The sequence below is a fragment of the Zosterops lateralis genome, assembly GCF_965231275.1.
Source record: "Zosterops lateralis genome assembly, chromosome: 21".
NCBI lineage: Eukaryota > Metazoa > Chordata > Aves > Passeriformes > Zosteropidae > Zosterops > Zosterops lateralis.
Window position 1 is genome coordinate 5,705,881 of NC_139781.1, and position 21,421 is coordinate 5,727,301.

The window sequence follows — 21,421 nt, forward strand, 5'->3', positions numbered from 1 at the left end:
CCCGCACTGCGCCTGCGCGTCCCTCACCCTGAGCGCCCCGACGCAGCGCTCCCAAGCGGGCTCCCGCGCGCCGCCGATTGGCTGCGCCCCGTCTTTCCGCTCTGAGTGACAGCGGGCGCGGCCAATCGCGCGGGGCGGCGGAGCGGCGTCTCTCGCGCGCCGCTGCCCGCGTCCGGTGCGCGGCGGTTCTGGAAGGATCCCGGCGGCGGGGCCCGGCGGCGGGGCCCGGGCGGGCGCGATGTCGGGGCTGCTGCACACCACGCTCAGCGGGCTCAACAGCGACTCGTACTGCGAGATCAGCCAGTACCGCGACCAGCACTTCCGGGTGCGCCGGCGCGGCGGGGCCCGGCCGGGGCGGGGAGGGCTGAGGCCGGGACAAGGCCGTGCGAGGGGCCGGGCGGCGGGAGGGCGCGGGGCGGTGGGAGCGGGACGGCGAGCGCGCTGAGCCCGCGGCGTGCGCCTCTGTGCCCGCAGGGGAGCAGGCAGCTGCAGGAGAAATCCCTGAAGATTTCCTCCACGCTGTATGTCGGCAACCTGTCCTTCTACACCACCGAGGAGCAGATCCAGGAGCTCTTCTCCAAGTGCGGAGATGTCAAGAGGATTGTCATGGGTCTGGACAAGATCAAGAAAACCCCCTGTGGTTTCTGCTTTGTAGAGTATCCTTTCTGGTTCTGTTCTATCAGCACAGGTTCGCTCCTGTAGTTCCTGTGCACAGCAGGTGTATCTGTACTGCTGGTGGAAAGGTGAGAGCCAAGTGCTCCCTACCAGGCACATCCCGTCCTGAGTCTGATTGGATAGTGGTGCCATAGGTGACAAGTGCCACCAGAGCTGTACTTTCTGGAGGTGGTGAAGAGCCCCTTTCATTCATTGATTTCTTTAATAATTTTAGGACAAAAATGAGAACTGTTACAGTCATCAGCCTGACATCTTCCGTATCCACAGCACATGTTTACTTTCTCATCTCAACTGCACACCTGAAGGAAGTAGCAGGATAAGCCATAGGGGCATTCTCAAGCAGAGGGTACACGCTCATACAGGTTGTGCCAGGAGCTGTCTGTGCAAAGCTCTCCTGTGAAGCCTGCTCCTTTTGTTCTATTTCAGTCAAGTTTTACATAGCACATAAAGGCATATTACTGATTTCTTGCCCTTAGCAAGGCTTTAATGTCTTTGTTCCATTATCTTGTCTGTGCAGGTACTAACATTAAAGCACAGAATCCTTTCTGAGCCTTTGCTCATCTTAGCTTGGACTTACACGAGCACAAATCCAAGAAGACCAGGACTACATAGAGAAGAGCGGGAAGAGTAGAAAAGTCTGGAATGCAGTTTGAGGGGGATCTCTGCTTGTCAAACACAACACTTCCCTGTTTATTTGGGGTTTTTTTCCCCTGTTCCCAACAAAAGAGCAGGTTTAGTTGTCCTTACAGAGTGCCCCAGGTACTACACGAGGGCAGACGCCGAGCACGCCATGCGGTTCATCAACGGCACGCGGCTGGACGACCGCATCATCCGCACGGATTGGGACGCCGGCTTCAAGGAGGGCAGGCAGTATGGGAGGGGAAAGACTGGAGGACAGGTAAAGGCACTGCCACTTCATCCCCTGGTTTGATCCTTTAAGGCTCTGTACTTACCTGATGGTTTTGTCTCGTGGAGAACAACATGCAGGCTGTAAAGGTCTGATAATGGAGTTTGCTCGCTCACGGGTTGTTTTGGTAATTGATACTTGGTGTTAAAGGCTGGAAATAGGTTGTTTCTGTCTGGGACTCCAAATTTCCTGCAATGCAAGCAGAATGTTCCCTAATCCAAGCTAGTACCCTTGAAATGATCTAGAATTTGAGTAGAGGGAGACAGTGTGGCTGCCAGGCCAATCTCATAACACAGCAGTTTCCCCAAGGGCAAAGATGAGGTTTAGATGAGATAAAGTGTTCTGAAGGCCAAGCCTGGCAATTCAGAAAGGTGTGCTGAAAAGCTGAATGAAAATATTTGGGGATTTTCTTTGCTTCTTACCTGAAAAAATCTCAACCATCAGATACATCCTTTTTTGTCATTTTCACCATCATTACCACATTTTGGTGAGTTAGTTGAAAAGATCTCAGACGAGTTGAAGTGCTTCTAATCTGAACTTCAGTTCCCCACCAGCTGAACAAGGAGGGGATGATGATTCTGAAGGCTGGCAGGGGACAGGCAGTGCTGGCCATTAATGTGTGTGTTGTTGTTGCTGTGCCCCAGGTGCGAGATGAATACCGGACAGACTACGATGTGGGAAGAGGTGGCTTTGGCAAGATCGTTCAGATGCAGAAGGCAAATCACCAGCCTGCAATCTATTAATTGCCTCGTGGCTCCTAGAGGGCTCTGTCCTCCCAGAGCTAGCCCTGTTCTCCATTTGGGATCAGGGTATGGAGTGAGATCCAAGTTCCAGCAAAAGGTGACTCTCCTTAGACTGTGGATATACATGTGTTCATTCTCCTTTCTGAGCTAGAGAGGATGTTCTGTGCTGATACAGGGCAACAAGGGGAAAAATGGACAGCTCTGTAGGATTCTGGGCAAAAAGAAATGCAGCATGTCACACATACCTTATGCTATGACATACTCTTCATGTTGCACTTAAGCAGGTGGCTTCCTCCAAGCTGCAACTGCAGCCGTGGTTACTTTTAAATGGAACTTTTTTACAAAGCTTACCACCATTGGAGCCCTCCAGGTGCCTGGGCACCTAATGAGGATGCACAAGAGATTCAGGTTTCTAATTTACAACCTTGTCTGCTTAATAAACAGTATCACTGTTTGAATGAGAGAAGTGGACAAGGTCTTATCATCCACTTGGAGGTGCTTGTCTGCACTTCTAGCCCTTGGGTTGGTCAGGGCCTGCAGAGCATTTCTCTTTATGGTGCCCCCAGTGCTGCCTGGCTTTTCAGATCCTCACTGTTCAGTGTGATTTTGTTAAAAGTTTCTGTTATTTTTTTTAAATAAACAGTTGTATTGAGTCTGACTGAGATGAAGTTAATTTTACCCCTGGCAGCCCTCGCAGAGCTGTGTTTTGTATTCGTAGCTAGGACGGTGTTGATAACACACCAGTGTTTTGGCTGTTGTTGAACAACATTCCCACAGCATCAAGGCTGTCTCTGACATTCCCACTTCACCAGCAGACTGGGGTGGGGGCAAGATCTTGGGACATTCCAGACCATATGGCATCTGCTCAGCAGTATAGGAAAGAGAGGAGATGAGGGGCATTTCTTATTAAAACATCTGTCTCCTGGAGCAGCTGCTCTGTGTACTGAAGCTGTGCTTCCCAGGAAGTGGCCGGACATCTCCTGCTGGTGGAAAGAGAGAATAAATATTTAGTTTTCCTTTGCTCCTGCATGCAGCTTTGCTTTTGCTTTATTAAACTGCCTTTATCTTAGCCCTCAAATTCCATTCCCATCTTCCTTTCTCCCTGCTCCCTCCCAGTGAGGAGGAGAGTGAGAGAGCAGCTTGGTGGGTACCTGGTGTCCAGGCAGGGTCAGCCCAGCACAGTGTGGTGCCCAGTGTGGGGCCTGAGGCAGTGGCAGTTGTGTGCTAAGTGGGCTTTAGCCATAGTTGTTATTAAGTAGGCAGCTCCTGTTGGGTCACAGTGTTTGTTGGCTGCATTTCTTATCTCTTTACTTTGCTGGGCTTTGGGAACATGTTAGTACAAACCATGGCTCTGTGCTTTGCCCTGGCACTGATGGCCTTGCTCTGCTGGGGGAGCTGCCTTGTGGAGAGGATCCCATTTCCCACTCCTACCTGGTGTGGGTGGCTTTATTGTTCCTGCTCATCCTTATGTGAGATGTTTAATACTACTGATTAACACAGTTGACATATCATGGGGTCTGTGTAATCTGGTGTCTTCCTGGTGTAAAAGAAGATAATTTTTGGGTGAGTCAATACTGAAATGTGCCCTGAGGCAGCTGGTCCGTGGGTGGCAGAGTGTGTGGAAGGATTTGGGCAAGTGCCTGGGCTGGTTATCACCTCCCATAGCCTGGGACTACACCTGAACAGACAAGTAACCCTGGCAAACTGACATGCCAACTGACAGAAAGTGCCTACCCCAGTGAAAACCAGCAGCTTCTGGCGCCATACTGGGGCTTGGCATGTGCCTGCAAAGGCACAGTCCAGGGCTGTCAGACGGCTGTGGTTAACTCAGGGACCCAAGCCACCTCTGAGAGTAACTTGATTGAGACTGGGACAAACTCCATCTGAGGTGATAGCAGAGAGAGGGGCCCAAACAAGAACAACTACAGTTGTATCAGTTGTGGAAAAAACCTAGTGGAAGTCAATGGGTCTATATCATCAGTTATTGGGGGAGGAGGGAGAAGAAGGGTTCTGTCAAGAAGCTGGTCCTTGAGGAAAGAAAATGCAGGAAAGAGTATGGGAATTCAGACAAGAAGCAGAAACCACCCAGCCTAACCTCATCAGAGCTTTGAGATGTGGAAATATTACAACCACCAGGTATGTGGAATCCTGACTGCCTGCTCTGATGGTGGCATAATGGGGCCCAAAGTCAGCAGGAGGATAGGGAAGCCCAGCAGCTGTTCATGTCACCATGTGCCTATGGATGTAATCCAGATACCGGCCATGTTTTCATCAGCTAATAAGACATTAGCTTTCCTAGGCTTTGGGAACATGCATGTTCCAGGTTAATGTTAGCTTGTGAAAGCTCTCCGTCGAGTAACCTGGACAAATCACAGAGTCACACAGTGAGTTGGGTTGGGAGGGACCTTAAAGACCAGCTAGTTCCAAGCACCTTGCCAAGGGTAGAGACACCCCTGAGGAGGAAAATGACATAAGTGGCTTGGTAGGCACCTGGTACCCAGCCAAGGTCAACCCACTCCAACAAGTGAGTCCCACACCAGTTGCAGTTTGTGTGTCAGAACCACTTTCTCTATGACAGAAACTGGGGTGGGGGGACACATTTGTTGGTGTCTTAAAGCTGCTGTCACTTGCAAACACAGAGATGGACACTAGGAGGGTGCACGAGTCTCACCACGGTTCTCTGCACTTCTGTCTTGCTGGCTTTTCCTCTCCTGCTGTGCAGTAGCTCATGGCTGATGTCAGAAACAAGTTGCTTATGCTCTGAATCAGACCAGTCCTTATGTTTCACATCAGCAGTTCTAGGAGAATTTTCCCTGTCCTGTCACCTATCCCACAACTGGAGTAGCCTATAAAACATAAATGCTCAGTGGTCACTTCAGAAAGGAAGGAACCAAGAACTCCCTTCTCTGTGTTTCTTCCTGTTTTAATAAGAGCATGGCTGGCACTCCCTAGCCTGTTCTTAGGTCCAAACAGGAGATGAGATGTAAACTCTTTTTGATCTGCCTCAAGAACCTCTCAGCTCGGGCAAGTTATTCCATTGAACAAGTTAAATTCTGTCTGTAAATTTGGGTTGTATTATGTAAACAATAGCAGCTGCTCCCTGCCTAGTAATGTGTCATGATATTTCATGCATTATCTTGTCCAGGATGATAGAAACTGTTGCACACCTATGTGCAGACCAGGCAGTTAAATTAGTTTAACACTCACATTACCCCAAAGTCTTGTTAACTGAGCTAGGAGAGGTGTTACATTGAGTTTGTTAAAATGTCTCCTACCTGTTTGTTTTGCAAGTCAGGTTGCTGTGCCTGTACAGCTGTCACGGGTCTTGAAGGAACTGTATGTTTATTCTTCAGCAAGTTTAAACAATGACAGCATTGACCAGCCTGTGATGCAGGTTGCCCCTGACATGCAGTGAAATGGAACAGGACATCGACTTAAAAATGGAAAAATAAAAGCAGTCATCTGTCCAGCCTTGCAAAGCACCATCAGTGTGAGGTCCTGTGGGGAGAATATGAATTAGAGATGGAATAATTGCTTGGGGTGAACACAGCAGGAAAATGGGAAAGTTTAAGGAGGGCAGGGGGATGTAACAGACTTAAAACTCTATGATTGGCAAAGACATTTCTTGTGTATGAGGTCGGGAAACCAGCACACCTGTGCAGCCTTTGGCGATCCTGATGGTGGCAGAGAAGGGGTAATTGATCAGGAAGTGGCCACACTGATGGAAAACTACCCATCTGCACCAGAAATGTGCCACTTGCACTGCCCATGCTGCCTCTGCCATCTCTGCACCACTCACAGGCTTGCTTCCACCACAGTGGGGTGTGGGTGCCACTGGGATAGAGCTGTCCCCTCAGGGAGATACTCTTCACTGGGTGACATCCTACTGGGTGCAGCATCATCACAGCATGTTGTCAGCTCCAGGACAGACTGTGAGAGGAGCCACCCTTTGGCTAGTTGCAGCGTGGACTGGGGGTCAAGAGCAGGAACGAGGGCACCAGCTGCAGCACTGGGAAGGAAGGGGAGCAAGAGAAGAGCAAGCACCTTGTTATGGCAGCAAGTTGTTATGCCAGATCTGCAAAGGCAAAGAGAGGCGAGCATTAAGCCTGTGTGATTAGAGCTGGCCACCTGCCACAGCTCAGGGCCAAAGGATTATTGGATGCACACAGACTCCTCACAGCTACTGGGTCATGTGTGCTTAAGCTTACCACAGAGAACTGAAAGGTTGGGGCCTGCCTGGAGCCAGGTGAGTAAGGAGTGATAAGAATCTCACCCATCACCAGCTTTGATTTCCTAGAGCCCTTCTGGACTGTGAGAGCTTACAGCACAACCCAGTGCTGCTGCAGAAATATCAGGAGCTGATACCAGTTTGCTCTGTTACACCAGTGACCCCATCTGCCTGGAGTAAAGTCCCTAGATTCCAGGACTCAGGCCCTGCGGATGTATTCATCCCACTCAGCAGCCACTGCAGCTCTGCTCCAGTAGCAGGGAGGGAGATCTGACAGTGCTCAGATTTACAGGGAAGAGCATGGACATCAACTACTCACATTGAAGCATTTGGTGTTACAGAGCACAGCAGACTTGCCAGCCTATTTTAATTCCCAAGTGGATCAAAATTTAATCTGCTGCTCCATCTCCGCCTGCCAGGGCCTGTTCTGGCTAAGGAACAGTGCAGGGCCAGGCTCTGCAGCTGCAGCTCTGCCTCCTGAGGCTCAGCAGCACAGCCCCCCTTCTCCATTCTGCCCCCAGCCCCGCATGGCCACACTCCTGGCCTCTCAGCAGCCCCCCTGGAGGTGGCAAGGATCTGGTGTCCAGAGAGCTGCTCCAAAGAGTCCACCAGGAAAGCCTCACGTCCCCCAAAACCAGCTGGATATGAAGATATGAATGCCACGGGATATGGTGGAGCCAGCTGGGGAGAGAGGCTGAGTCACCCACTCTCTGCACCCCCAACACCCCAGCACTGCATCCCAGCATGACCCCAGAACACATTGTCACCAGCCAGTGGCCACAGCCAGGCCCCCACTGCAATGCCACCCCAACCACCTGCCTGCTCAGCATGGCTTGGGCCAGACAAGAGGACTCCAGCTCCCCTTTCAATCCAGGAGGGAATGGCAACAAGGAAATCATAAATCAAGCCTGGTGAGGAAACGCCCCAACTGTCAGGGCAAACCACAGGCAGCTGTGTTTGGGCTGGTTTCTTCCTTCCCCATAAGGGTGGGTTATCACAGGCCTCTTAACAGCAAAGCCAGGCTCTGCTTTTTGCTGATTTTCTCAAACCACAAAATGGCCTCTTCCAGACTGGTAACAGGAAGGGAAACCCACCCTACAGCCCCCAGCACCTGACAGGCTTCTCCAGGAACACACTTCTCTCCCAGCCTCTTGCAGGATGAGCCTGGGCTGCTGTCAGAGCAGGCTGCAGGGGCACCAGGTACAGCAATGGGAATGGATGGTTTGTGCAGAAACACTCACTGAGGCTTGGCTGGCTGTTGTCCACCCACCAACTGATGTGCTGAGATGTGCAGTAACACTAGCACAGCCTGGGAAAGGCAGAGGTGCTGCCCAGCAGAGGATGTTAGCCTGCATGGGGAGGGAGGCAGGGACCCCTCAGAGTGGGTGTGCAGAGCTGGCACAGCCTCCACAGGCTGGTAGCCAAGGACAGGATGCCTGGCCCAGAGCCTGGGGGTGAACAGGGCTGCTGCACCCATGGCTGAGTGGCACTAACTTCCCCAACCCACCACACCACCATGGACTGGTGGCTGCCAGACAGCTGCTTTTCCTTCTGAGTTGCCATGGTGGGAGCTGTCCAGAGCTTCCAGAACCCTGCTCCAGGCCCCCAGCTCTGCCAGCCCCAATGGATGCCCAGGATGGGATGGCAGAGCTCAGTGGGATGGCCTGTAACCAGGCAGGGACATGCCCATGGGCACAAACAGACCCACAAATGGGCATGGAGGTGCACACGTGTATGGGGGACACAGCCACAAACAAAGGCACAGAGGGATGTAGCAGTGCCAAGTCAGGGGGTGACAGCTGCAGCTGTGCCACAGGCCCATTGCCTTCTAGCCTTGGGTAACAGCACCTGAAATTGGGTGCATAAGGACACAGCAGGCTCAGGACTCAGCAGAGACCCATGTGCTGCCCGTGGCCAGATGATACCTGCAAGCTGGGGTGGGAAACCACCATGGCACACTGAGGCACCAGCCGGACTAGGAGGGCTGGCAGCACCCAAGGAGTCACCTGTACCTGGGTGCTGGAGCCTGAGGCTCTGGCAGGGCACCCCAGCCTGAGGCAGTGGGGCAGTGAGTACCTGTCACGGGGCCAGAGCAGGAGCCACAGCCCCTTTCCCTGCAGGAACAGCCCTGGGGCCAGGCTCAAAGATCCAGCTCAGGGGCTAAGCAGAGCTGATGGTGTGGGTACCTTGCTGCTGACTGTGCAGTGACCCTGCACCACTGCCAATGAACAGTGAGAGATGCCAAAACTAAGCACAGTCCATCTGTCTTAAATTAGGTTTTTTTCGGATACTTATGTCAGGTCTGATTTAGACCAGGCCACAATCTGGAAAATCATCATCTCTCATGGATACAGCCCAGTTTCTGGTCAGGCTTCCTCTGCAGGCCATTGCTGGTGCCTCCAGGAGGTATCATTTCCAAGGCCTTTACTGTATCCACTGCTCTGGAATTTGGTGACACATTCCCTCCCTGCACAGGGCCTGAAAGGCAGGACCATGACAGACTGCTGTCCTGCACCCCCAGGTACCAGCAGCACTGGCTGGAGCTGGTTTGAAGCACTGCTTCACAGCTCCTGGCTCACAAGCCCACTGTCCCAGGGGAGAGTGTGAAGACTAGTGGCTCCAGCTGGCAGGTTTTGGGCAGGGATGTCACCCAGCCCAGCTGGCTGGGACCAAGCACTGTTCTGCACTGGCACCCAGCCCAATAGCAACACAGGGTCCTGCTGAGGGGCCCATGACCACAGGCCATTAACAGGAGATGAAACAAGACCAACAGAAAAAAAGCACTGAAAAACATTTAATTTACTAGGTTTAAAATTATGGAAAGGCAGATGAGGCTGGACACAAGTACAGCTACACTGAGGAATTCTCACAAACACTTGAACAAGATCTTTACATCAAACAGCATGGTCAGGGCAGTACCAATTTGCTCCAATGCCATGAGTACCAGGACAAGTTCTACCAAACCTGCCTGCAGAGCTCCAGCCATGGCTGGCACGTACCAGTCTGCACTTGGAAAGCAGGGAGGAGGTGGTGAACAAAGCCACATGACAGATGGAATGAGTACCACTGAACCATCATGTGGGGGCTCCTGTGCATGGGGAAAGCAGCTTTCATGGCAGGAGGGCTGTGCCTGCCCCTCTGCGGGACTGGAGGAAGGCAGAGACCAGGCCTGGGCCACCAGCACTCCCATCCAGCCAGGAGACTTCCCTGTGAGGGGAAGAGGCAGCACATGACCCAGCTCTGCAATCCTGACTGTGTTTTGCCAGTGTGTAGAGTCAGAGACACAGACACCGTATTACTGAACAATGTAACACCTACCCTGTAATTTCCATACTGTTATAAGTCCTCAGTTTCCTCCAATTGTACCACCAGCTGTCCACAGAGTTCCCAGTCATTTTCCTACATAATACACACCCTGTGGGTGTAGTCATTCAAGCTTCACAATATCCAAATGGAGCTTGAGAACATTTCAAGTTTTGGCACAGAATGGATTGTCTACTATCAGTGGAGGTAGCTGGTAAGCTGCTTGTTTCATAATTATCCGAACTTTAGCATACAATGCAATTATCAGAACAAAAAGCAAAAGGATTAGCATCAGTAAAACAACACGAGGGTGAAACACTCATTTGAGAATTCTGGTAGCTCCAGGCAACCCATCCAAAAAGGGCATCTACGTTCCCCATCTTTCTTCACTCGCTCCATCTCATTAAGGATTTCTGCCATGCCATGACGGACAGCAATCAAAGTCTTTTGTTCATTCTCCTGGGCTTGCTACAGCAAGCCTTAGATCTGTGTGTTGTACCAGTTCATACCAATGAGAGTAGGCTGCAAGTGTACAGGTAGATTCCAAAAACTGACAGGATATAACAGGAGGTAAAAAAATAAAAAACTTCGTATAAAAAAATATAAACAAAAAATAAATAACTAAAACCTGTCATTGCAATAAAGTTACAGGCACAAATATTGGAGTGACTACTTGTATCTTCAGTAACATTATCTACAAAATCACAAGAAGTTCTCACGCATCTCATTGTATACAATCTCACTAAGTGAACCTCTGACTTTCTGATCCTGGCCAATCATTCTCTGTTGGGTATTTAGTATAAAATCCAAAGCAGCCAAAGCTAACAAATTAGTATTGTGAGTGTTATTCCAAAATGCATCCTGCACAGAAGAATCCAAGCTCAAAACTAAAAACTTCTTAGAGTCTTCTGAGTCTAGGGTTATCCCTGATGCTCCTGATCATGCAAGCACACCATCCAAGAGAAAAGAGGTTCCCCAGTCTTTGTTTAAACTGTTCAAATATTTCATTTACTTCATGGAAGAGTATAATCCTCCCTGAGTATCCCTTCTGACCTGCTCATCCTTAGCATCTAACTCCATCCTTTCATCTCCATGCTGGTCTCACATCTACAAATTCATCTGGGGAACCAACCTCATCAGAATCTACAGAATCCCAGTATCTCCATTCCATTTATCAGGATCCCACTGCACACCCGCCTCTGCAATCACTCCACACATTTTCTTGTGATCCACTTGGCCCCTCCTTTCCTTATACTGAGCTACTCTAACTGCAGCTTTCTCAGCAAGTCTGGTAAATCCAACTTATCAGCAAGCAGCTTATTTTGTCACTTTAGCATTACAATTTGATTCTGCAACTCACATCTGTCGCTCCATGTTAAAGCATTTCAGCAACTGTTCCTTCTTTTGGTGTTTTGTTTGATATACTGTTAACAAAATCCATCCATGCCTTCCCAAACCCACAAGTTCTTTTCCTTTTTCAGTATGCGATTTTTGGATGCATTTTAATACATCCAGCAGTTCAGCTTCTTTTAACCGACTTCCCCATCGCTCACATGGTCCTCCAACTGTAGCCCACTTGAGGGCCAGTGAACTATATGGAAGATCTTCCGCTCTGGGAATTTCAGGACTGATTCCTTTCATTTTAAAAGCAACAGTTTGTTCTGACCCTACTGACTACGCTGATTTTGTTTTGCTGGTGAGTAGGGCCAGAAACACAGACACCAACTTAAGGAACAGTGACATTTACTATGATGTAAAACTGCAAAGAATCACAAAAGGATAAGCTAAGCAAGGCACCTAACCGTGAGCAAAGAATTACAAAGGGATAAGCTGAGCAATGTTAATCATTGTTACGAGATAATGCCTACAGTGATTAAAAAAGATACATCACCCAATGAAGATACATCATCCAAGTCCAAGTGACATCAGCTGTTGGGAGAAGCTGTGACAGCCATGGACCGCGGCAGTTCCCAGAGCCTCCACCTTTGCAGGCCACAAGGCTTCCCCACTTTGCTGTGAGAGTGATCCAGCTTCTGGATCTGCTAAACAAACCACCTGACATAACTGTTAATTTGATTTTCCTGCTGGCTTTTTTCCAAAGCCTAGCCAGGGCTCAAGGAAGGGAGTTGTCTTTGATCATACACCTAATTAAGCCAGAAGTGGCCTTATCCTGTTTCTAATACAGGACGGTGAACGAATAAGTTTTGCCAATAAATAACCATATATAACATTACGTCATTAATGAGAGGAAACATACGACATTTGTTGAAATGTTCATCCTAGGCCAGCTTTGGCTCAGGGCTCAGGGCCTGTTGTTCAGGTCTTAGTACTTCACTCTGGGACTCACTCTCTGCAGGAGAGGGGATGGATGGTATGTATACTCTGGATCATGATCTCGTCCCAAAGGGGCAAAGAGAAGCACTGGTCCCCAGACCCTCAGATCGCAGCAGCCTCAGAGCTGAGGTCTGGTCCAGGATGGTGCAGAGGTTTTTCTACTGTAGCACAGGCTGCTTCTGCATTTTTCCCTTCCACGCTGTTCCAAATCCCATAGGTGAAGTAAATAATAAAACCTGCAGGACAGTTTCCATAATGAAATGTGCAATGGTGGGTTGTCAGCACTAACAGATCTCCAGGAGAGACCTGTGGGCACTGCACTCCCCAGTGCAAGTCACTTACCCAGAATGGTGCAGACAGCAAACCGTATCCACGTGCCTGCACTCAGCTGTACCATCAGCAGGATGTTAACAAAGGTGCTGAAGATTGGCAGGAGTGGGAGCAAAGGTACCTGCAAGGGACAAGAAATGCTGTGTCAGCTGTGCCTTGAGGGGCCAGGCTGGGCTCGAGGATGCTACTGGCCAATGGAAAAGGACCTCTTCCCTGCCACAGCCCAGAGCACTCGACCACTTCCACACTGGGGATAGCACCTCAGAAAGACACATTTTAGGGCTCTGGGCTTTGCTGGTGACTGCCTGGCAGCAAGCCCTGGCAGCCCCTGCAATGCCCAGATCCTCAGGGAGTCCAGTGGAGTGCAGACACCAAGATGCAGGAGGCTGCACTCACTTTGAAGTTTAACTGTGCATTGCTCTGTGGCTGTCTCCAAATGATGATGGTGAAAACGAGCAGAGCCAGGAGGAGCACCACCAGAGCTACAACACAGCCCACACTGGCATTCTTCAGCGCAGCCACATAGCGGGTCAGGACCACGCAGATGACTGTGATCAGGGCAGCTGCAAGAGAAAGGGTAATCAGGAGACTGCACGGCACGTGGCCTCCCTGGGGCTCTCAGCCTCACCGCCAGCTGGGCTGAGGCACCCACTCCTCTTGGTCAAGTCCAGTACCCGCTGTCTCTGACACCCACCCAAAGCCTTAGCAAAGTGGTTTGCTGGAGGCACTTCCCAGACCAGCAAACTCCAGGGAGCCTGCGCATGGCTGGGCTCTGATGGGCTGAGCCACCCCATTCTGGCTGTACCATGGAGCCACTGATAGACAGATCAAACCTTGCTGGCCAAGCCCAAGCACTCTCAAGGGGCTGGGGACTGACTGCCCTTGCTGGTGGCCAGCATGGGTCAGGCTCATCACAGGGATCTCCCATGACCACCTGCACATCCCCAGCTTAGCACCCACATCCTCCAATGATGCCTGTGCACCCCAAACCACGGCTGTGCCCTGCACTTGGCACCCTGCTTAGTGTTCAACACCTGCTAGCATTGCCAACAGTGACTGGCAACCTGGCCCCCTCTCCTCTGCCTAGCATGCTCTCCATCCCTTCCCAGCTCTGCAGAAACAGGCCAGAACAGTCCAGCCCCTGGCAGGAGGGGACACCGGCCACCAGTTCCCTCTCACTCACCAATTACAGGGACACAGGAATAGACAATGCGCCCCGAGTGCACAGTGGGGGTGTCCCCAGTGGGGTTGAAGAGCATCGCCAGGGAAAATTTTTCTTTGTGCTGGGCACTGCCAGCAGCAATGGTCGGGTTCATGATCACTCTCTCCTCCTCATTCCCATTCAGCTCCAGCATTTCCATGGCTTTCGAGGAGTTCGGCTGTCTGGGCTGGTACCTGAGCAGGTAAGACAAGCTTGCAGCAGAGGCCAAAGAACTTCCTAGCCCAAGGGAACAGTGGGCAGCAGCTTCATATCCCTGCTGCTCCAGCAGTGACCCCACAACAGCCACTCCAAGGATATGCCCACAGACACACACAGGCTCTGGTCAGCAGCCTCCATCTTGGGGGCTGGACACTTCCCCAGGCTGCATGCCCCTGGAAAAAAGCTGTGCCTACAAACCCCCATGACGATGTAAGGAACATCCACCCTGGGCATCAACGCACACAAAGAGGAAACGCACCTGAGGATGAGCACACACATTGCCACCAGGGAGTAGGCCAGCAGCGTGCCGATCGACATGAGGTCCACCAGGTCCTTCAGGTCAAGCAGGAAGGCAAACACCGCTGCAATGAGGACATGCGGCATGAGCATGTTCTCACTGCAGCCCTCCAGACCACCGCAGGGCTGGATGTGAGGAGCCTTACCTGCAATAAACCCCGAGACAATTGTAGCAACCATAGGGGTCTTTCTGCTACTGTGGATCCGGGAGAGGAACTTGAAGAGCAGCCCATCCTCTGCCATGGCATGGATCACTCGGGGCATGGGAAACATGGAGCCCAGCAAGCTGTCATGGAGAGAGATTAGGCAAGCTGCCTACATCTACCACCCAGAAGGGGAAGGGACCGGCTCTGTGCCAGGAGGACAGCAGCTGGACAGAGCAAATCCCCAGCCCAGGCAGGATGAACGCTACTGGTCCCTGTGCTGTGCCAAGCAGTGCCAGGCAGAGCCAATCCTACCTGGTGGAGAGGGCACAGAGTGTACCAACGGCAACAGCGTAGCGGGCAGGCTCCCAACCAACCGCCTTGAAAGCCTCAGGCAGAGGGCTGTTCTTGTTCAGGAGGAAGTAGGGCACCATGAGAGTCAGGGACGCCGAGACACCACAATAAACCACAAAGCAGATGAGGAGGGACACAATGATGCCAATGGGAATCGAGCGCTGTGGGTTCTTGGCTTCCTCCCCTGTCCAGACACAAGAGGCTAGATGTGCCTCACTCCACAGCACAGTATGGGGCAAGTACCCCCAGCGGATGAGCCAGAGTAGGGACTTCCCATGGCAGCAGAGCACTGGGGAGCACCAAGCAGGGGCTGTTGGAGAGGAGGGGTCCCTGGCCATGCTGCTGCACTGGCAGAAGGGCCGGAACTCCCTGGCAGCCTGGGCCTGTAGCCCCCCTGGCCATGCCAGCCCTTCTACCCCACCAGCAGTTCCCTCTCCCTACAGAGCCTATTGAATGGAGGTTCTCCTTGAATGTGTGTCTCAGCTTTGCAAAGGTGTGCTGCATCATGCTCCCAGCAGGAAAGGAGGAGGCTGCTGGGCAGCCCCTGGAGGCACGGTGGCACAGGCAGGGAGGTCAGGCAGAACAGCCTGTACCAGCCACCCACTAAGTAGATTTCTGGGGTAATGAGAGGAAATTAAGAGAGCTGCCTGTGATCCAGGAAGCAGCAGTTTTGCATGAACCCAGTCATTTGGAAAAAGGCTGCTTGAGGCTGGGAAATAACGAGGAGGCATCAGCAATTCCCAGCACTGTCAGACTCGGCTCAGCAGTCAAAAGGATCCCTGCTGTTCTGGGAGCTGCCTGCACAGGCAGGGTGCAGCCACGCTCCCACCATGTGGTGTAATGAGCCACTTTTCCTGGGGCAGGGCAGGCTCTGAGCCCTTTTGTCTGGCCCAGCTGAAGACACAGACTCCACAGGGAAACTTCCCAGAAGCGGTGAGACCAGCTGTTTTCCCACACCATGTAGCATCCTCTGTAGGAGCGTCTGTGGACAGCAGGGAGAAGAAACTCTGCAGACCTGAGATATTCTAGAAACATGTGGTTTTATTGCAAGGGTCGTGGGTAAAGAGAGCTTTGCCTTCAGCCACCAGCCTGGGCTGGAGGGAACCCCAAAGAGAGAGGGAGAGAGTATGAGCTAAGGGAGGTAAAAACGCTAAGAGGGGTAAGAGAGAGGTCAGAGTAAGAGCAAGAGAGGTAAGAGAGAGGGAGCGCTAAGAGAGGTAGAAGAGCCATAAGAGAGCGAGCACCTTATTACAATACATCGTATCTCCTTTTGTGTTGAATATTCTAATTTACAGTGACCAACTGGCACAAGGTACAAAACCTACAAACTTTGCATGCAGCCTATGAGAACTACTATATTACCATATCATCCTATATTCTAAATTCTAAAGACTACTTTTCTTATCTCCTTTTTCCCTGATGCCTTGTCAGGGTGGAGAGGGGCTGCATTCTTGAGTCCTTTTGTTTTCTGTCCTTCAACCTAACTCCAGCTAATCACCATCTTCCTGCCTGCCATGCCTACATCTCAAAGCTGGCCTTCATTTCTATTTCACTTACAGGTTTTACATCTCCAGTATTTCTTACTAGGCAATCATATTCACAAGCCCCTCCTGTCCCATCTTTCCCAACAATCCTCCTCATCAGCTCCCAGCTGCTGGCTGAGCAGGGAAAATGCCCATGCCACCCTCACCCAAGGCAATACCTGTGGTAGCAATGCAGTCAAAACCCACAAAGGCATAGAAACAGGTGGCAGCGCCAGTCAGGACCCCTTCCAGTCCAAAGGGGAAAAATCCACCATTGCCAAAAGCTTTTCTCCTGGAAAAAATGCAGGAGAGCAGGTGCCGTGAGGTGCAGGGACAGCAGGGCCTACGCCTGCCCTATGCCAGATCCTGGCCTGGCACAGTTGCTCTACTTACATGTCATCTGGTGAGTCTGACTGTGAGCAGTTGGCACAGTTCTTCTCTGAAAGTTGCCAGTTCTTGATGTCTCCCAAGATGAAACCAGCAATGATAACAAAGCTCAGCACCAACAGGTTCACCGCTGTGAAGATTTTGTTCACAAGAGCAGATTCGCTGACACCAAAAGCCAGCAGTGCTGTGGGGACAGAAGAGGTGAGTCGGGACCCATCAGGCTCCCATGCCATCCCCCATGGTACCATGGAGCCACTCTCCTGCAGACCCACCAGTTAGCAGCACAATCAGGATTACAGCAAAGAAGTCTGGCTGTTCAGCCAGCACTCCTGGCAGGTGCATTGAGGTCTTGTTGGCAAAGAAGGTGGAGATGTGGTTGCCGATGATGTTGTCAAATGCTCCACTCCAGGCTCGAGCCACACTGGCTGTACCTGATTGATGGCAAATCTGTGCATTAGTCTGAGCCCAGGGCAGACTGGCACCAGCCACCTGCACCTGAGTATCCACCTCCCTACTGATCCCACCCCACACCCTGCCCCCACAACACCACACACTGCCCCCAGAAGCCCCCCATGCTTCCAGCAGTGCTGGAAGGAGCCCCAGGCACGCTGCCTGGCCTCGTACCTATCACATAGGAGAGGATGAGGTTCCAGCCGGCTATAAAAGCCCAGATCTCACCAACGGTCACGTAGCTGTAGAGGTACGCAGAGCCGGCCTTGGGAACACGGGCCCCAAACTCTGCATAGCAGAGTCCAGCCAGTACAGATGAGAAAGCAGCCACCAGGAAACAGATGATGATAGAGGGACCGGCCACCTCCTTGGCTACTTCCCCGGCCAGCACATACACACCAGCCCCTAGTGTGCTGCCCACACCCAGGGATACAAGGTCCAGAGTGGAGAGGCAGCGAGCAAAGTGTGTGTCATCAGAGCTCAGGTCCACCACGCGCCGGCGGATCAGCTTCTTCCCAAAACTGGTCAGTTTTTCCCTAAACATCTTGTCTTCTCCTCAGTGCAGCTCACCTGGTCAAAAGCCCTGCAAGAGAAGGGAAATGTGAAGCTCAGTGTCCTTCGGGCAGGACTGGCACTGCAAAGGTGTCGTAGGTTAACACAGTTTGGTTTTCTGATTAATACAATATTGCTCTGGTACGACCTTAGAATTCTTTGGAAAGGACAGGAACCTATCAGGGGCCAGTCTTTGGATTGGCATGTAGTTTGACCACTGAGAAAACAGAAGGTGACTTTTGGTAATACCCATATCAAACTGAGTGTGCCCACGCCAAGCCCTTTTTTACTTCAGCCAGAGAAGGTGACACAGCTCAGAGGGGTGGCCCAGGCTGGCCAGGCCCTGCTGTTCCCCTGCTGTGGTGGGGAGCTGGCCCTGGTCTGGCCGTGCCTCCGGGCCCCCATCGGGTGCCAGGGCTGGGGGTGGAGGCTGCAGCTGAGATCCCTGATGGAGCAGCCAGCACAGAATTGAAGTCAGCCACAGCCCAGAGAAAAGACAAGACCTGGCAAAATTTAACTCTTTCCTGACACTGATGAAAAGCCCTAACTTTTTCCTTAGTGAGAGGAAGTTGGAGATACATAAAGGGATAATACGGAGATCTCAAAGCCAGTAAAAGAAGAGTGACTTCTTAGGTAGAAGAGATGACAAGCTGCCTTGGTTCTAGGCTGAAAAATCTTCTATGGGTTATGGTAACACACTGAAATATGAATGTGCTAGAATAATCCTTTAATATGAATTAGGGAGATAATTTGTGGATTTTTTTGAGCAAAGCTGTCTGTGACTTACTGAGTGAATATTGAATTAGAAGTTGTGATTTGGTGATCCCATAAGAAGTTTGAACAGAAAGAGAGAGAGATGAGAAACCCCCCGTGCCAGCAAAAGAAGTGAGAAGACATCTCTGTTTCCTGAGCTGAAGAATCCTTTGCCTTTTAAGTTGTTTATCTTTAAAAGGTGACACCCCACTATATATATATATGTGTGTGAGTCTACAGCCCATATGTAGTCACAGGAAAGACTACGTGATATAGGAAGTTCCACGACTGCAGAATTTCCTCAGTAGGCTGCTTTTGTGTGAGTTAGAAACTACATGCAGACTGATTCTCTTGTAGAAAGTTACCAAACAACAGGAGAGACTTCTCTCTCTCTCTCTCTCAAAGACTGAATGAAAGACTGTTTTATAAGTGGTACTAACCTGGAGTTCTGAGTTTTGCCTCTTTACACTGTAGAAAATGAACAGCTTGTGGTGGGAGAAAGGGTTGATTTAGAAATTTAATTTGTGGGTTTTTTTCTTTTCTTATTTTCTTCTTCTTAGTGCGTGTTAACAAATCTGATTACCTTAAGTTGGGGCCTGTTTTGTCTTTTTCTCCAAAATCCTATCACCCAGAGGTAAAAAAGAGCAGACACTAAATTTGGCAAAATAGAAATTCGGCAAACGTGAAACCACTACAAAGGGGCAGGGTAGGCAGCAATGCCCACAGGACCCTGCTCCCAGCTCACCCATCAGCACCCTGACACACTGGTTGGTCAGAGACCATGGTGGTGGCACCCTCCAAGGCACTGTGGGGCTGCTCATACCCAGCCTGCACAGCCCTTGTGCCAGCACAGTGAGCCAGGGGTGAACTCAGTCAGTTCATGATGGGAAATGCTCATTGCTCAAGCCCTGTGTGGTCTCAACCATAGAGCTCATAGGCACGTCCCAAAGCTTGCCCACTGTTTCCCAGTCTTCAGCCCAAACCTGACTGCCAAGCACATGGGTGTGCACAGCAGAATTCCAGCACAGGATATGACAAGCTGGGACGACTCACTGCACGCAGCTGTTTCTCTTTTGCTTTTGGTATGTGCACCACATTCTCCACAGGGATGCATAAGGTGCACAGGCACGGGTCCCCAGTGCAAACCCCTTGCCTGCTAACAGTGCTTGCTGAGCAGCCTGCAAGCTCTGCGGGCTGTTATCACCCTGAACGTGTGACAGCCCCGCTCCTCTTGCTCACAGCAGTCATCTATCCTCAAAAAGCTCTGAAGATGAGCAACCCGTGAAGCAGGCATCCAGCAGAGAGAAGCTACAAGGAAAGTGTTTCCCAGTGCCCATGGCCACGGCTGGCACCTCAGCCCAGCACTGAACCACCCACCCCCCAGTGTCTGCCCCCTGCTGGCTTCTCTTTTCATTGGAATCAGCCTAAGAACACAAGGATAACTCTGTGACCCTTTTCCATAGAGAAGGATTATCAGGATTACAGTGGCAGCCACTAACTCGGCTGTTTCCCCACAACCAGCGAACTATCCTGCTCCTTGATAAACCTCCTCCCGAGCGGGCACGTGTCACATCCACCTTAACCCCGAGTGCAACAAGTGCTCCAGCATCAGCACCCTCCTCAACCACTACCTGGACCACTCCAGCTGCCTTCCCCAGCGCTCCTCAATTGTTCCAAGTATTTCCAGTACCCGCCTCGAGATCCGCAGGGGTAAAGGAGAAGGAACGTGTCCGGCATCCTCCCTCTACCCGGCCGCCATCGCACCCCGGCGCCACCTGGAGCAGCTGTGGGAGCTGTGAGCTCGGGACCGCCGCCTCAGGGGCATCTCCTGTGCTCCGGAGCCCGGCGATTCCCCGGCTAAGGCAGACCCCGAGCGGGGAGCAGAACCGGCCACGTGTGGCAGCTGATGCAACAGCGGCACCGGCTCCGCCAAGCCCTTCCCGGTCCGGGGGAGCCCCGCTACTCACCAGAGGTTCGGCCGGGCTCGTACCGGTGCGATCCCCTCCAGCCGAACTCAGTTCTGCTCCCCGCGCGGCCGAAAGCACAGAGGGGGACGGGTTTAATATAAATTGCAAGCACGTGGACAATCCGGCCCTGTGTTCCTGCTCAGTGGAAGGAGAGATGGGGAAAGGGGCGGGGGCGGCAGCTCCGCCCCTACAGCCCGCGCTCCTCTCCCGCGCTTTGTGACCAGCATGGCCGGGCGGGGCCCGAGCTCGGCAAGGATCTTCCTCCGAGACGTGCCGGGAGAACAGAGGCTGCCCCTGCTGCCGGGGCTGCGAGCGGAGCTCAGCCCGCGCCTTTGGGGTGACTCTACCCCGAGCTCCGTGTGCTCCGCTACAGCCCCCTCAGCTCTGGGAGCAACAGGCAGCCCCGAGCGATGGGAAACGCCACTCTGGGGAGAACTGTTCCGAGAGGATGCGGAGAGCGCCATCCCCTCCGGCACTGAGGCCGGACCCGCCCCTCGGCAGGATGCGCCTGATGCAATCCTGTGCTCGCGTGTCGTGAGCGCCCAGTCAAAGTGTTGGCTCAAAGAGAGCTAAGCCGGCCCCGCATCGGCGTTAGCGGCAATAACCCCGCTCCGGTGCTATGGGGCAAAAGGCTCTTCAGTCGCTTGCAGAGCGGAGCACAGCGGGCAGGAGCGCTGGGCAGGTCCCTCCCCCGCATCCTCCCGGGGTCAAATGCCGGGGAAAGGCGGTGATTGGAAAGAACAGCTCATCCTAACTGGCAGTGATGTCAGCTCTTCTCAGAATCGGGGGAGCACGACCTTGCCTTCCTTCCGAGGAACTCCAAGAGGCAAAACATGGCTGTTGCTATGGAGACGCTTCCCAATCCTGCCAAGGCTGTAGACAAGGACCCAGCTGGGCAGCACCATCGCCGAGAGCGTTCCTGGGCACAGCAGGACTCCAAGCAGGGTCACCCTGTCCCAGACAAGCAGATCCTGGGTACCTAGAATAGTGAGGGGGGAAATGACATCATTTGTCTGGTTCCAGGAACCTTCTTGCATCATAAGGCATTTTCCAGA

General features: G+C 52.0%; 2 protein-coding genes across 2 annotated transcripts; one reads left to right on the plus strand and one right to left on the minus strand.

The window, feature by feature from the left end:
• The first annotated feature begins 179 nt into the window (after window positions 1-179).
• LOC310917735 (nuclear cap-binding protein subunit 2) lies at window positions 180-2,983 on the plus strand. Its single transcript, XM_083876235.1, has 4 exons — window positions 180-325; window positions 475-656; window positions 1,435-1,573; window positions 2,227-2,983. The coding sequence occupies exons 1-4, from the start codon at window positions 239-241 to the stop codon at window positions 2,323-2,325; spliced, it is 507 nt and encodes a 168-aa protein (XP_083732361.1). The 5' UTR covers window positions 180-238; the 3' UTR covers window positions 2,326-2,983.
• A 6,359-nt stretch (window positions 2,984-9,342) lies between these two features.
• SLC7A3 (solute carrier family 7 member 3) lies at window positions 9,343-20,485 on the minus strand. Its single transcript, XM_083876227.1, has 12 exons — window positions 20,367-20,485; window positions 17,269-17,677; window positions 16,917-17,075; window positions 16,651-16,828; window positions 16,437-16,549; window positions 14,696-14,918; window positions 14,384-14,523; window positions 14,200-14,302; window positions 13,704-13,915; window positions 12,917-13,083; window positions 12,533-12,641; window positions 9,343-12,426 (listed from the first exon to the last, which is right to left on the minus strand). Exons 2-12 carry the CDS (start codon window positions 17,636-17,638, stop codon window positions 12,293-12,295), a joined length of 1,908 nt encoding a protein of 635 aa, XP_083732353.1. The 5' UTR covers window positions 17,639-17,677; window positions 20,367-20,485; the 3' UTR covers window positions 9,343-12,292.
• Between the last annotated feature and the right edge of the window lie 936 nt (window positions 20,486-21,421).

What these genes read in the sequence shown, in the direction of transcription:
- LOC310917735 (XM_083876235.1), top strand. Translation starts at nt 239, where the DNA reads ATGTCGGGGCTGCTGCACACCACGCTCAGCGGGCTCAACAGCGACTCG. An exon ending in ACCGCGACCAGCACTTCCGG is followed by an intron (nt 326 to 474) that starts GTGCGCCGGCGC and finishes CTGTGCCCGCAG; the next exon opens with GGGAGCAGGCAGCTGCAGGA. An exon ending in TGTGGTTTCTGCTTTGTAGA is followed by an intron (nt 657 to 1,434) that starts GTATCCTTTCTG and finishes AGAGTGCCCCAG; the next exon opens with GTACTACACGAGGGCAGACG.
- SLC7A3 (XM_083876227.1), bottom strand. Translation starts at nt 17,638, where the DNA reads ATGTTTAGGGAAAAACTGACCAGTTTTGGGAAGAAGCTGATCCGCCGG. An exon ending in TCAGACTCACCAGATGACAT is followed by an intron (nt 16,550 to 16,650) that starts GTAAGTAGAGCA and finishes CATTTTTTCCAG; the next exon opens with GAGAAAAGCTTTTGGCAATG. An exon ending in TGCTGTCTGCACCATTCTGG is followed by an intron (nt 12,427 to 12,532) that starts GTAAGTGACTTG and finishes ACTGTCCTGCAG; the next exon opens with GTTTTATTATTTACTTCACC.